The 14050-nt window shown below is 37.7% G+C and overlaps 1 protein-coding gene across 1 annotated transcript in view; it reads left to right on the forward strand.

Annotated features, from left to right (window-relative positions):
• Window positions 1-2641: 2641 nt before the first annotated feature.
• LOC127671957 (zinc finger protein 431-like) overlaps window positions 2642-14050 on the forward strand; it is a gene marked incomplete at its 3' end in the record, with an annotated part of 189829 nt that continues 178420 nt past the window's right edge. The window contains exon 1 of the mRNA XM_052167096.1: window positions 2642-2651. Within this exon, the coding sequence (XP_052023056.1) occupies window positions 2649-2651 (3 nt within the window). The remainder of the gene's footprint in view (window positions 2652-14050) is intronic.

Consider the following 14050-nt stretch of genomic DNA (forward strand, 5'->3'; position numbering starts at 1 on the left):
TCAAAAGAGCATGTTTGGTATGTTTACTCTTGATGAGAGGTAACAGGTAATAATAGCAGATGAACTGCTAACTGTGTTGGGGCAAATGAACAAATTCTTTAATGAGAGAAGATCTCTGTGCTCAAACATCACTTAAAGGATGTAAAAGAATAACGAAGACTGAAGTGTTAAGAGAAATCTGATAGGATTTTAGGAAATTGATATAGAAACAACATGCTAGAAGTACATATTAAAAAGAGCCCAAAGGATAAAAATTTGGGTATGTGGTATATAATATAATTTTGTGTACTTAGAAATGGATAAATAATTTAAATGAAATATTTTTAAAATGATAATTCCATTCAATGAATATTAGCATTTGAAAATATTAAGATAAGATCAAGAATTTACAAATGGGACCTCATAAAACTACAAAGTTTCTGTAAGGCAAAGGACACCGTCAAAATGACAAAATGTCAACCAACAGATTGGGAAAGGATCTTCACCAACCCTAAATCCGACAGAGGGCTAATATCTAAGATATACAAAGAACTCAAGAAAGTAGAACCCAGAGAAGATCCCTAGAGATCACTGCAAAAAAAAAAAAAAAAAACAGGTAAAAAAGATAAAGATATTTTTAAATTAATATGTTTTGTCTCTATAATAATTCATATATATATATATATATATATATATATTATAATTGAAAGAACAGATGTATTTTTCTTGTATGAATGAGGACTAAATTCAATGTGAATAATATCTCTTAGTCTAGGAGTTTAAATCCCTTTAAAATTAATTTAGAACCTTAAGAGATACAGACTGTGTTATGTGCTAGAATTTGGATAGGGATCAGTGAGATGCCATTTGGATATATGTGTGTTTACTTATATCTTGTACTTAAAAGTAGACAATAAAATTTAAAATTATGCCAGCTGATAGTGGTGTTATCCAAGCACTCTGGGAGGCAGAGGCAGGCCAGTTTCTGAGTTTGAGGCCAGCCTGGTCTACAGAGTGAGTTCCAGGACAGCCACAACTATATAGAGAAACTCTGTCTCGAAAAAAACCAAAAATAAGTAAGTAAGTAAGTAAGTAAGTAAGTAAGTAAGTAAATAAATAAATAAAAAAATAATATTTGAAAATATATCCTTACATTACATATTCCCAAGAAATATTCAAACCCATGTTATTAATTTATATTTATTTTACCTGTTTGGATTTATTGAATAAATATATTTTCATCCTTTCATGTAGCCTCTCTCTACATGAAATGGTTTACCGGGCAACTGGAAGGAAAGCTGGGTATGGGAAAAGGGTGAGAGGAGAAACATGGAACCAAGAAACGACTTCCTGCTCAAGGCTCAAAGTTTTATAAAGGTCTCCAAATATACATAGGAGGGGCAAGACCCCTCCCCCAAAATCTGGAAACTGGTCTGCAGAACCGGTTGTGCTTGCTCAGCAGGAGGCTGACATCTGGTGGAGGCTAGGGTCCTTGGAAAACAATGGGCTTCACCCTGGTCTGAGCACTCCATTCTAGGTGGGTAACAGTGGCTCACAGAATTTTGAAACTCCTGCTCAAAAAGGCTGGAGGTAGGGCACACGTTCATATAAATATTTTACTTTAATGTCATAAGAATCAAAATGAAATAAGGCGATATTAGCAAGTTTAATTTAGTTGCAATCCATTTGCTATTATGTACATGATATTAAATACAAACCATGATCTTATGTGAATAGTCTATACATAGGTAATAAAATGGCCTATTTTAGTAATCCATGCATTTGTGTTTGTTTTTAAGTAAGGTAAAACAAACAAAACTCTTGGTTTGTTTTTGTTTGTTGATTTCTCTCTCTCTCTCTCTCTCTTTCGTTCTCTCTCTCTCTTTCTTTCTTTCTTTCTTTCTTTCTTTCTTTCTTTCTTTCTTTCTTTCTTTCTTTCTTTCTCTCTTTTTGGGACAGGATTTCTCTGTATTGCACTGGCTATCCTGGAAATCACTCTGTAGACCAGGCTGGCCTCAAACTCAGAGATTCACCTGCCTGCCAACCAAGTGCTAGGATTACAGGCATGCACCACCACTGCGTGTCTAAAACTCTTGTTATTGAATATCTATCTTTAATATTAATAGCCAGTGTCATGCATTTGGTTATCCATTCCTGGGTAATACAGGTAAGTTCTTTTCACCTTGGGTAATAATCTTTGTAAGTTATTCATCTTGATTATGGGAAGAAGACAAGTGCTTTGAGAATATCTCAAGCAAGGTCAGAAGTGAGGACCTCATAAGGTCCTGATTTACAGGGGGAAAGAACTGGCAGCAGACATGCCAGAGCTGGAATGGTGTGTCCTCCCTCAGGACCGGGTGTGGTGGGATTCCTCTTGAAATCTTCTTTCAATTGCGAATAGAGTGCAAACCACACCTGAAATCTGGGGAGGGGGGAGGAGAAGGTTGAGCTTAGACCTGAAGCACACTTTAACCTGAGGAGGGGTAAGAATCGCTGGCCAATCAAAGCTGCCAGGCAGACTTGCCAGGCAGACAAAGAGGCGGGATCTTCCGGGTGCTTTTCTGTGTTTTCATTGTGGCTGTGAAGGCTTCAATGGTTCTCTGCGTCCTGCTCTGAACTCTTCTGTTGGGTGCTGTGAGGGCACCTCAAGGAATCTCTGAAATCAAGACATGGTAAGCACAGAATATCTGCCCACAATGTAGAGGGAAACGCAGCTGAGCAGTGGGCGCCTGAGCGGTTGGTCCTCTCTGGGAATGGATGGGAAGCATTAGCCAGATGGTAGTGGGTGCTGGGGTTGTGTGTCCTCTATGGGGTTGGATCAGAACTATCAGTAAGATGTTACTTCCTGTGAGATTTCTAGTGGTACTTCTTACTTGCTAGTTCTGGCCATGTCCTCATAATAACTTAAATATCATTTCTAATTATAATTCTATCCAAAACATCTGGACCAGTTGCTTTCTTGTAGATGCATGGGCGGTATCTGTGACTATGCAGCACCTGTGGCCTAACCTTTTTTGTATTTTATAATATATATTAAAAAGGCAGGAATAGGGCTGGAGAGATGGCTCAGAGGTTAAGAGCTCTGGCTGTTCCTAAACAAGATATGAGTTTAATTCTTACCAACCACATTGTGGCTCATAACTATGTAATGGGATCTGGTGCCCTTTCTGGCCTGCAGGAAACTTGCAGGGAGAATTTGTATAAGTAGTGGATTAAATCCTTTAAAAAAAAAGAAGATGGATATGAATCTAATCATTTTGATTTCATACATCACTAGTTTTTGCTTTGTTTAATTTGTTATTTTTTCCTGGTGTAGTTTTTTTGTTTATATTTCTTTAACTAATACATTTAGTATTTTGATTATTATTTCGCAAAGGATCTCTTTCCCAATCTGTTTGGTAGTTTGGCTGGTTCATTTACATTAAGAGGCACCTTCTTTAATTTAGGAAAGTTTTCATTTATTATTTTCTTGGAAATGTTTTCTAGATATTTATGCTGATTGATCTTCACACTTGCCCTCACCCTCTCCTTCTCCTTCTGGGGTATTCCCTGTTGCTGTGCAGGCTTGAATGGTTCTTTGTTTCCTGCTCTGAACTCTGCTGTTGTGTGCTGTGAGGGGACCAAAAGGGAGCTCTGATATCAAGACATGTCGAGCATAGGATACCTGCCCACAATGGGAAGAACATGCGGCTGAACAATGGGACCTGGAGTGGTGGGTCCTCTATGAGGTTGGATCAGAAGCATCATCCAGATGTATACTCCTGTGAAGTTTCTAGTGGTGCTTCTTTCATGCTAGTTCAGGCCGTGACCTCTTAATAACTTCAGCATCATGGTTGATTGTAATTCTGCTGAAAACATCTAAACCAGTTGCTTTCTTGGAGAAGCATGGGTGGTTTCTATGACTCTTTGACCTGTGTTGAAACAATTTTTTCTTTCATAATATACATTAAGAAGGCAGGATTAGGGATGGAGTGATGACTCATAGCTTAAGAACTCTGGCTGTCCCTACACAGGTAATGAGTTCAATTCTTAGCAACCACATGTTAGCTCACAACCATATGTAATGTGATGTGGTGCCTTCTTCTGGCCTACAGGAATACATGCAGGGAGAACATTGTATAAGTAATGAATTCCTTAATAAATGAAGATGGATATGTATCTAATATTTCTGATTTCAACCATTACCAGATTTTGATTCATTTAGTTTGTTATTTTATTTCTGCTGTAGTTTGTTTGTTTATATTTCTTTAACTTATATGTTTACTGTTTTGATTATTATGTGGCAAAAGTATGTTTTCCCAATCTGTTTTGTATTTTTGATGCTTCTTGTTCATTAACAGGCACCTTCTTTATTTTATGAAAGATTTTATTTATGATTTCATTTGAAATATTTTCTAGACCTTTATGCTTATTGATCTTCTTCTTCTTCTTCTTCTTCTTCTTCCTCCTCCTCCTCCTCCTCCTCCTCCTCCTCCTCCTCCTCCTCCTCCTCCTCCTCCTCTTCTTCTTCTTCTTCTTCTTCTTCTTCTTCTTCTTCTTCTTCTTCTTCTTCTTCTTCTTCTTCTTCTTCTTCCTCCTTCTCCTTCTTCTTCTCCTTCTCCTTCTTCTACTACTCTTCATCCTGCTCCTACTCCTACTCTTTCTACTCCTCCTCTTTCTTCTTCTCCTCTCCTCCTCCTCCTCTTCCTCCTTTTCCTCCTCAAACATGTCCTGAGAAACTAAACTAAATTAAAAATGGAAGAGATCTAATGCAAAAGAGGTTGTATTAGGAAAGGGAGAGAACTGACAACTTATGGATAGTGACTAATTTTCCTTGCTGGTATTCCTTATCTTCCTATGCTGGTATCTAGGCATCTGCATTTGTGGTGATTATAGGGCTAGGTGCTGGATTTTCAGTTTGTCTTGTTTAGGTGGGAGATTAATCCTGGCTTATACTTTGATGTCTAGATTATCAGAGAGTATTGACTGAGTGTTGCCTCTTTAATTACGTGTTTGGTGGGTATGTTCAAGAGGGAATGCTGGCTAATGTTGAAAGTTGGGAGAGGAGGTGGGGAGGAAGAGATAATCTTAGCAATGCACAAGAATACATAGTCAGGAAAGAGGTAAAGCTGCCAACATTTCAGAGCTACAGTCATCTGAGGGAGTCTCAGTTGAGGGTGTGCCCTCATCAGAATGACTGGTTGGTAAGTCTGTGTGAGATAGTGTTGGTGAGTGTAGTGGGAAGGCTCTTGAATTGAGGGTGACAATATTCATAAACAAGTGGGCCTGGTCTGGATGTGAGAGTTACCTGGGCATGGGACACTGCCCAAGCAGGAGAGCAAGCCAGGACACAATGTTTGTCCATGCTTTTAACTTCAGTTTTTAGCTTCAGTTTCTATTCTCAGTTCCCAAATGGATGAACTGTGGTCTGACAGAACTATTCACAACAACCGTTTATTTCCTCAGATTCTTTTGTTCAGAGGAATCCAATATAGCAGCAAAGTAACAAGTTAGAACAACAGAAACATCCACAAAATCATTATTAACAAGTGATTTTGCTGCTGGACAGAATCTAGGTTCTCTTTTGAAAGAATGTAGAAATTATCAGAAATTGAGGAGGCAAAATCATACAAAGCTGTTCTTGGATCTTAGTCTGTTGTTTTCATCTGACTTGGGAGATTGGAGTATTGACAGTATGCAGCCAAAGAAAATTGAGATCATAGAATTTCAGATGAAAATAGACTTGGAAAACTTTAGTGAGAGGTCATTGTGTGATATTTTGACCAGAAATCTTTTCTCCTTGGCTGACACCTTGAAATTCTGAGTGACGTAAAATTTAAAAATAATGGGCTGACTTCTATATTTTCATTCTAGTAATATGTATTTGCTCATTTCTTCACTTATTTATTTATCATTTATTAATTAAATTAAATTCCATTTTCTATAATCTCTCCATTCACCTTAAACAGTTATTCATCCCTAACTCCTCCAAGTAGGGTGTGGTCCACTTGAGAATTCACCAAGCATAGAACTTCAAATCTCTGCATGATTAGGCACATTATCTCCTCCTGAGTTCAGAGAAGCTAGCCATGTTAAGGGAACAGTTTGGGCAGTCAGACACCAGCATAAGGGACATCTCCCTCTCCAGTTTTTTGGGGGCCCTTGTGAAGACTGAGTAGCACATGTATTATGTATATGGTGGGGGTCTTAGTCCTTCCTGTGTTATTTTCTTTGGTTGGTGGCTCAGACTTCTAATGTCCAGGTTAGATGATTCTTAGGGTCTTTGAATGGACTTCTTGTTCCTTCAGAGGCCCTCAACCCTCTCCCCAATGACACCCTGAGTCCTGTCCAATGTTAGGCTGTGGGTCTGTGCATCTGATATAGTCTGGATCTAGATTTAGACTCTCCGAGGCCAATAATGTTAAGCTACTGCCTGCAAGTATAACAGTATCCTCAGTAAAGTCAGGGTTTGTTGCTTGCCCATGGGATGGGTCTCATGTTGGTCAGCTTATTGTTACAGTATTCCTTCAGTCTCTACTCCATCATTTGGATTACATTTCTTATAGACAGGACAGATTTTGGGTGGGAATGGTTTGGGTTCAGGTGGTGTCCTTAACTCTCCACTGGGGGTTTTGCCTGTCTACAGGATGTTGCACTCTTCAGTGTCCATAACAAATTTCCATGCATTTCAGCTAAGATTATCCCCATAGACTCCTCCGTACACTCCAATTTGTCTTCTCTGGCACATCTTAAATCTACCCCACCCTTTGACCACCACCTGCTGCAGATTTCAATTCATTTTGCTGGCCCTCTGGTCCTCACTTTTCTCTCACCTCACCTGTTCCTGTTCTCTCCCCCTTCCCCTTTCTTATCGGCTCTCTTATCCAGATATCTCTCTTCCATCTGCCTCTCATGACTTTTTTATTCTCCCTTCTGAGATTGAACCATGTTCATTTGGGTCTTCATGTTTGTTCAGCTTCTTTTGGTCTATGGAGAGTAGTGTGGATATCCTGTACTTTATATTTAACATTCACTTGTAAGTTTGTATATACATGCTTTTCCGTTTCTGTCTGGGTTATCTCAGACTGAATGATGGTTTCTAGTTGTATGAATTAGCCTGTAAAATTGTGATGTCCTTGTTTGTAATAGATGAATTGTATTCAAATTTGAAAATGAAACACGTTTTCTGTATCCATATTTCAGTTGAGGGACATCTGGACTATTTCAAGTTTCTAGCTGTTATAAATAAAACATAAACTAACTTAATGGAGCAAATGCTCTGTTGGGTATATGACTGAGCAGGAATCCTATGTGAAATTCTTCCTCCTGCTAAGTCATAAATTATTGGAAGGAGTGGGCAAATTATTTCCTAGGTCCAGGAAGGTGATTTAGAGCCATCCTTATTTCAGAAGATGGACACATCTCTTGGTACATGGTGTGCAGTTACTGATCTAGTAAATGCCTTTTTGCCACAATGTCTCCATTAACATCACCAGAAGCAATTTGCTGTATTTGGAATTGACAGTTGTATACCTTTATAATTTTGCCTTTAGGATATATTATGTTTGAAGTCCTATGTCATAACTAAGGTAGAAGGGCTGTTGATCATCTATGTCTTCCAATAAATATATTAGTGAACTGAAGTGTACATTATGCAGATTTTACCTAGAGAGCATGAGTTATTACTTAATGTGAACTCATTGGTAACCCATATGGGCATTAGAGGACTGAAAATAAAATTTAGTAGTCTTCTAATTTAGTGAAATGCTTAGAAATCTAGTGGCATAGGGTGTTCAGAGACACAAATTCCAACGTGGAAAATAAGTCATTGCACTTGGGCACTCCCACTACAAAGAGAGAAGCACAACAGTTAGTGTGCATATCAGAACTCTGGAGACACCACACTCCTTCCTTGGATTTGTTACCTCAGCCAGCTTCTCAAGTAGCCAGAAAGTTGCAAGCTTTCTGTTGGGCGCTAAAAACAGAAGAAGGTTCTGTAAAAGGTCCAGGATGCTGTGCAGGCTGCTCTGCCAGTTTCATGGTCAGAAAGGAATTTGTTTGGAGCTTTTGGCAGGCCCTTATTGTCAACCATAGGTTTTGAATATTGGTAGACCAGCACTCTACCATCATCACCTCAATCGAACTATTTTCCCTTTTTAAGACAGGTCTTGGCCTGATATTCCATGTTACTGGAAATTGTGCATGTTGATTCAGTGGAAGGTTAGTGATCCCAAAAGAAAGCACACACGGATGCAGCTCAAAACAGAATCTTTATTCTATTAAAGATAGCTCGTGCCCTCTCCCCCAACAAACCACCATCATACATGATGGTTTTGATGGTGGGGTAACCCCTAATGTCTATAGGGGAAGGCTATATTGTAAGAATCAAGTAGGGAGTACATGTGCAAGCATCTAATTGGAAAGCTACTATGTCCATTAAAATAATTGACTGTTGCTGGACGTCATATCATAATCCTAAACTTCTGCTCCCATCTACATTGATGGTCAGTAGACAAGGGATGGGCTTGTAAACTGGGGATGCAGGTTTGTTGGGGGGAATACTCTGAGACACTAGTCTTCCTGAGGGTGTAACCTGGAAACTCTGGTGTTGTTGAGGATTAACCTAGAGACTGGATTTAGGCTCAGGCTTTATTGGGGGCAATTTGGAAACTAGTGCTAGGTATCAGCCTGTGAATTTACCTGAGTTCAAAGTTATGTGTGCTTCTCTAAAATGGAGTCTACTAGAAAAGTTATCGCATCTCAGTGAGGAATGGAAAGCAGACGTTTTAGCCTCTGTAGTCCAAGACTCGACTCACATGAAAACAGGTGACAGTAGATTCCTGTTATCCATAATTTTACAGTACCATTCTGGAGACACATAACTTCTCTTGTCCCACAATTGACCATGATTTACTGTAAATCTCAGGAATCAGATTCTTTCTAGGGATTTTCACAAGAAGAGATCACTAAAAAAAAAAAAAAAAAAAAAAAAAAAAAAAAAAAAAACTTTAAAAGATAAAGATATTTTTAATTAACCTGTTTTTATATGTATAATAATTCAAATATGTATATGTCATAATATAAAGAACAGATATGTTTTTCTTGTATGAGTGAGGACTATATCCAATATGAATAACAACACCTGGTCTAGGAGCTGTAAACCCGTTAAAATTAATTTAGAACCTTAAGGGATACAGACTTTGCTATGTACAAGAATTTGATTAGGGATCGGTGAGATACCATTTGGACCATAATTGTATGTTTACATATATTATGTTCTTAAAAATAGTCATTAATTTAAAAGTATATCCTTATGTTACATATTCCAAAGAAAGATTGAAAGCCATATTATTATTTTATATTTATTTTACCGGTTTGGATTTATTGAATAAATATATTTTCATCCTTTCATGTAGCTGCTCGCAGCTACGTTCAAATGTTTTACTGGGTCACCTGGAAGGAAAGCTGGGTATGCGAAAAGGGTGATGGGAGAAATATGGAACCAAGAAGAGATTTTCTGCTCAAGACTCAAAGTATATTGAAGGTCTCCAAATACACACAGGGGGGGCAAGACCCCTCCCCCAAAAAGCTGGGAACAGGTCTGCAGAACAGGTTCTGCTTGCTCCACAGGAGGCTGTCATCAGGTGGAGGCTAGTGTCCTTGGAGAACAATGGGCTTCACCTTGGTCTAAGCACTCCATCCTAGGTGGAAAGCAGTGGCTAGCAAAGTTTTGAAACTCGTGCTCAAAAAGATTGGGGTGAAGGTACACTTTCATATAAATTTTTAACTATAATGTCATAAGAAACAAAATGAAATAGGACCATGCTAGCAAGTTTAATTTAGTTGTAATCCATTTGCTATTTGATATTAAATACAAACCATGATCTCATGTAAATAGTCTATACATAAGTAATAAAATGGCATATTTTCATAAGCCATGCATTTGTTTTTATTGCTTGTTGGAATTAAATTACCATAATTTTCAGTGTCGAATGAAAATTTCACATAAAGTCCGCAAGTAAATTTATTGGGCAGAAAGTAAACCAGACATGTCTAGAGCAGAAGAGGACTGAAGGGCATTGTAACTCAGTGGAAAATTAGCTGCATAAATAATGGACAATGAGACCTAACACAAGGTAGCATAAATATTATTTCCTAGTAGAAGTCTGTCTGGCCTTTGGCAGTTTATCCCATGATTATCTGTTGCGTTTTTTCAATTTCATAGTCTTCACTTCCTTTATTACTATGCATATTTTGGAAATACATGTTTGGATAAACTTTTAGGATTTTTTGAGTAGCCATTAAGTAAGTAAGGTAAAAGCTATTAGAATAAGAATAAATCAAAACGCCGGGCAGTGGTGGCTCACGCCTTTAATCCCAGCACTTGGGAGGCAGAGGCAGGTGGATTTCTTAGTTCGAGGCCAGCCTGGTCTACAGAGTGAGTTCCAGGACAGCTAGGACTATACAGAGAAACCCTGTCTTGAAAAACCAAAAAAAAAAAAAGAATAAATCAAAACATTAAGATGTAAAATGTAGCAGGCGGTGGTGGCGCACACCTGTAATCCCAGCATTCTGGAGGCAGAGCCAGACAAATTTCAGAGTTCAAGGCTAGTCTGGTCTACAGAGTGAGTTTCAGGATAGCCAGGACTATACAGAGAAACCCTGTCTCAAACAAAAACAAAAACAAAAACAAAAACAACAACAACAAAAAAAAACAAAAACAAAAAGAAAAGAAAGAAACAAATTCCAAAAACCAAAAAAAAATTAAATGAATAATTAATAATTCTGATCCTTTTTGTAATAGGGATACTTTTGATTCAATGAGACCATCAAGAATAATGATGGCCACCATTTTATCTTGTACCACCTGGTTATATTTATTAAAGCTGTGGTGATGACCCATGGCCCATGCAATATTTATGACATCATTATAAAAGATGTTGACCAAGTCCCATGAATTTGTCTATCTTATGAGGATCCCCAGATGAAACTTCGAACAACTAAAGCAGTATTGGTTTTCTGTTGTATGTGAACTGTGCCCCATAATAATGTAAAGATAGTTCCCATCTGGGAAATCTAGGTTCTTGGATAACTCACTTTCCACTTTGATTGGGGCAGGAAAGAAGATTTTGATATTATGAAACAGAGGACTAGGAAGGCAGATGAGTGAAAAGATAGAAGTTGATTTCACTTAGCACAACAAACAAGTCCTTTGACTTAACCCTGAGACTTACCGTAACCCTGACATTTCTTTTTTGTGTAATAGGGATACTATTGATTCGATGGGACCATCAAAAATAATGATGGCTACCTAAACCTGACCCTAATCATGGGGCTTACCCTAAATCTCTAATCCTGTCTTAACCCTTTAAATTCCTAAGCAACCTAATTCTAAAAACCCTTACCTTGATCCTAACCATAACCCTCTAATCCCCTAACAATAAATCTAACCCTGGTTACTGTGGGAGATATTTCTTAATAATATCTTTTGAAATGAGAAACTCTTTTGAGATCTGTTGAGATGTTCGGATCCACCTTTGACCTAGGCTATATCTACTTTTTGTAGCCTACATATAGAAAGGTCACGAAAAGGTAGTTCTTTGTTTTTTGTACTTGTACTACTTAAATTTCCTGAACAAAGGTGAATTTTTTTTAACACTGGTATTAGGAAGTACTTATTTCTTAAGTATACTGGTATATACTGATGATCAGCTGTAATATCCTGCAATATGAAAATAACCAGTCCTTGATTTTTCTAAGTTCCCTGGACAGACATCCTTTATTGGGACATTCTATTAACTACCCTTTCTATATACATAGAAAGATTCAGGAAAGTCTGTAAAAGTACAGATCTAGAAAATCTGTACTAATCCCAATGTGGTTTTTCTCCCCTTGGCACTGATGTAAATGTGCTGATGAGTAAAAATGCTCAACAGTTTATCACTTATGATTCTGCCTTTCCTCCTGGGGTTGTTTGATACATGCCCCACCTGTTGAAGGGAGGTTCAATTTTCCAGAGCCAAGCATTTATCCATAAACAAAACTTGTTAGTTCAGGACATGGCCTCTTAATAACTTCAGTATCATGGCTGATGGTAATTCTGTCAAAAACATGTGGACCAGTTGCTTTCTTTTAGAAGCATGGGTGGTTTCTGTGACTATGCAGCACCTGTGTCCAAAGCTTTTTGTCTTTTACAGTATACATTAAGAAGGCTAGATTAGGCCTGCAGGGATGGCTCAGAGTTTCAGAGTTCTGGTTTTTCTTACACAGGCCATGGAATTCAATTCTAAGTAACAACATGGTGTCTCATGACCATATGTAATGGGATCTGGTGCCCTCTTCTGGACTGCAGGAATACATGCAGGGAGAATATAGTATAAGTAATGAATTTATTCTTTAAAAAATAACACAGATATGAATCTAATAGGTCTAATTTCAAACATTACTACATTTTGTTTTGCTTGGTTTGTTAATTTTTTTCTGCTGTAATTTTTTGTTGTTTTTTTTAACTAATATCTTTAGTGTTTTGATTATGATATGGCAAAAGTCTCTTTCCCAAATTTTTTGGTATTTTTGATGCTTCTTCTACATTAACAGGCACCTTCCTTTAGTTAAGGAAAGCTTTCATTTGTGATTTCCTCAGAAATATTTTCTTTATGCTGATTCTTCCTCCTCCTCCTCTTCTTCTTCTTCTTCTTCTTCTTCTTCTTCTTCTTCTTCTTCTTCTTCTTCTTCTTCTTCTTCTTCTTCTTCTTCTTCTTCTTCTTCTTCTTCATCTTCTTCTTCTGCTACTACTACTTCTTCTTCTTCTTCACCTCCTCCTCCTCTTCCTGCTCCTCCTCCTAGTTCTCTAACATATACTGAGAAAGTAAAACACACAAGACCTCTGATACAAAATTGGTTGTTTGTGGGAAAGAAGAGGAGTGAGAACCTGAGAATGGTGGCTTATTTTCTTGGTTGTTATTGTTATCTTCCTATGCTATTTTCTAAATATCTGCATTTGTGGTAATTATTGGTCTAGGCACTAGTTTCCCAGTTTGTCTTGTATGTGCGGGAGTGTTATTCATGTGTTACAGTTTTCTGTCTTGATTTTAAGAGGGTTGGCTGAGTGTTGTCTCTTTTACTGACCTATTTGTTATATTCAAGATAAATTGCTATTTAATGTTAAATGTAAGGAGGGGAGGTGTGCTGGATAAGAAAGTCTTAGCAAACCATTAGGAGTCATAGTCAGGAGAGAGGTGAAACTTCCAACATTTCAACATTTCAGAGCTGCAGTCATCTGATGTTGTCTCAGTGGAGGGTGTGCTCTCATCAGAATGGCTGGTTGCTATGTGTGTGATAGTGTTGAGGATTGATGTGGGAATGCTCTTCCACTGAGGGTAACAATATTCATAAGCAAGTGGGCATGTGCTCAGTAAGAGCATGGGACGCTGATCAAGCATGGAAGGAAGCCAGGAGACAATGTTTCCCTTTCTTTAGCCTTCAGTTTGTAGCTTCAGTTTCTACTCTAAGCTCCCAAAGTGATGAATTGTGATCTGACAGAACCATTCACAACAACCATTTGTTACATGAGAGGTTATTTCTCAGAGGATTCCTTCACAGTAGAAGAGTAGCAAGTTTGATCAACAACAACTGCAACAACAAAATTCATATCAATACATGATTTTGCTGTTGGACAGAATCTGTGTTCTTTTTATTTTCGAGGGAATGTTGAAAATATCAGTAATTGAGATGACAAAAGACATAAATATCTGTAAAAGTGGCTTAATCGGTTGTTCACATAGGACTTGCAAGATTGGAGTATTGAGAGTAATGCAGCCAGAGGAAATTGTGATCATAACATTTCAGAGGAAAATAGATACTGTGTAAATTTTAATGAGAGGTCATTTGTATGATATTTTGTTGAAAAATCTTTTCCCCTTGTCTTAGACCTGAAATGTAGAATAGGGTATATTTTAAAATAATATGCTGATTTCTAAATTTTCATTCTATTTATATTTATTTGGTCACTTTCCACACATATTTATTTAATTTAAATTCTACTTTCTCCCATCTCTCCATCCACCTTACACAGTCTATCATCCCTGTCGCC

This window comes from Apodemus sylvaticus, chromosome 21 (assembly GCF_947179515.1).
Source record: "Apodemus sylvaticus chromosome 21, mApoSyl1.1, whole genome shotgun sequence".
Taxonomy (NCBI): Eukaryota; Metazoa; Chordata; class Mammalia; order Rodentia; family Muridae; genus Apodemus; species Apodemus sylvaticus.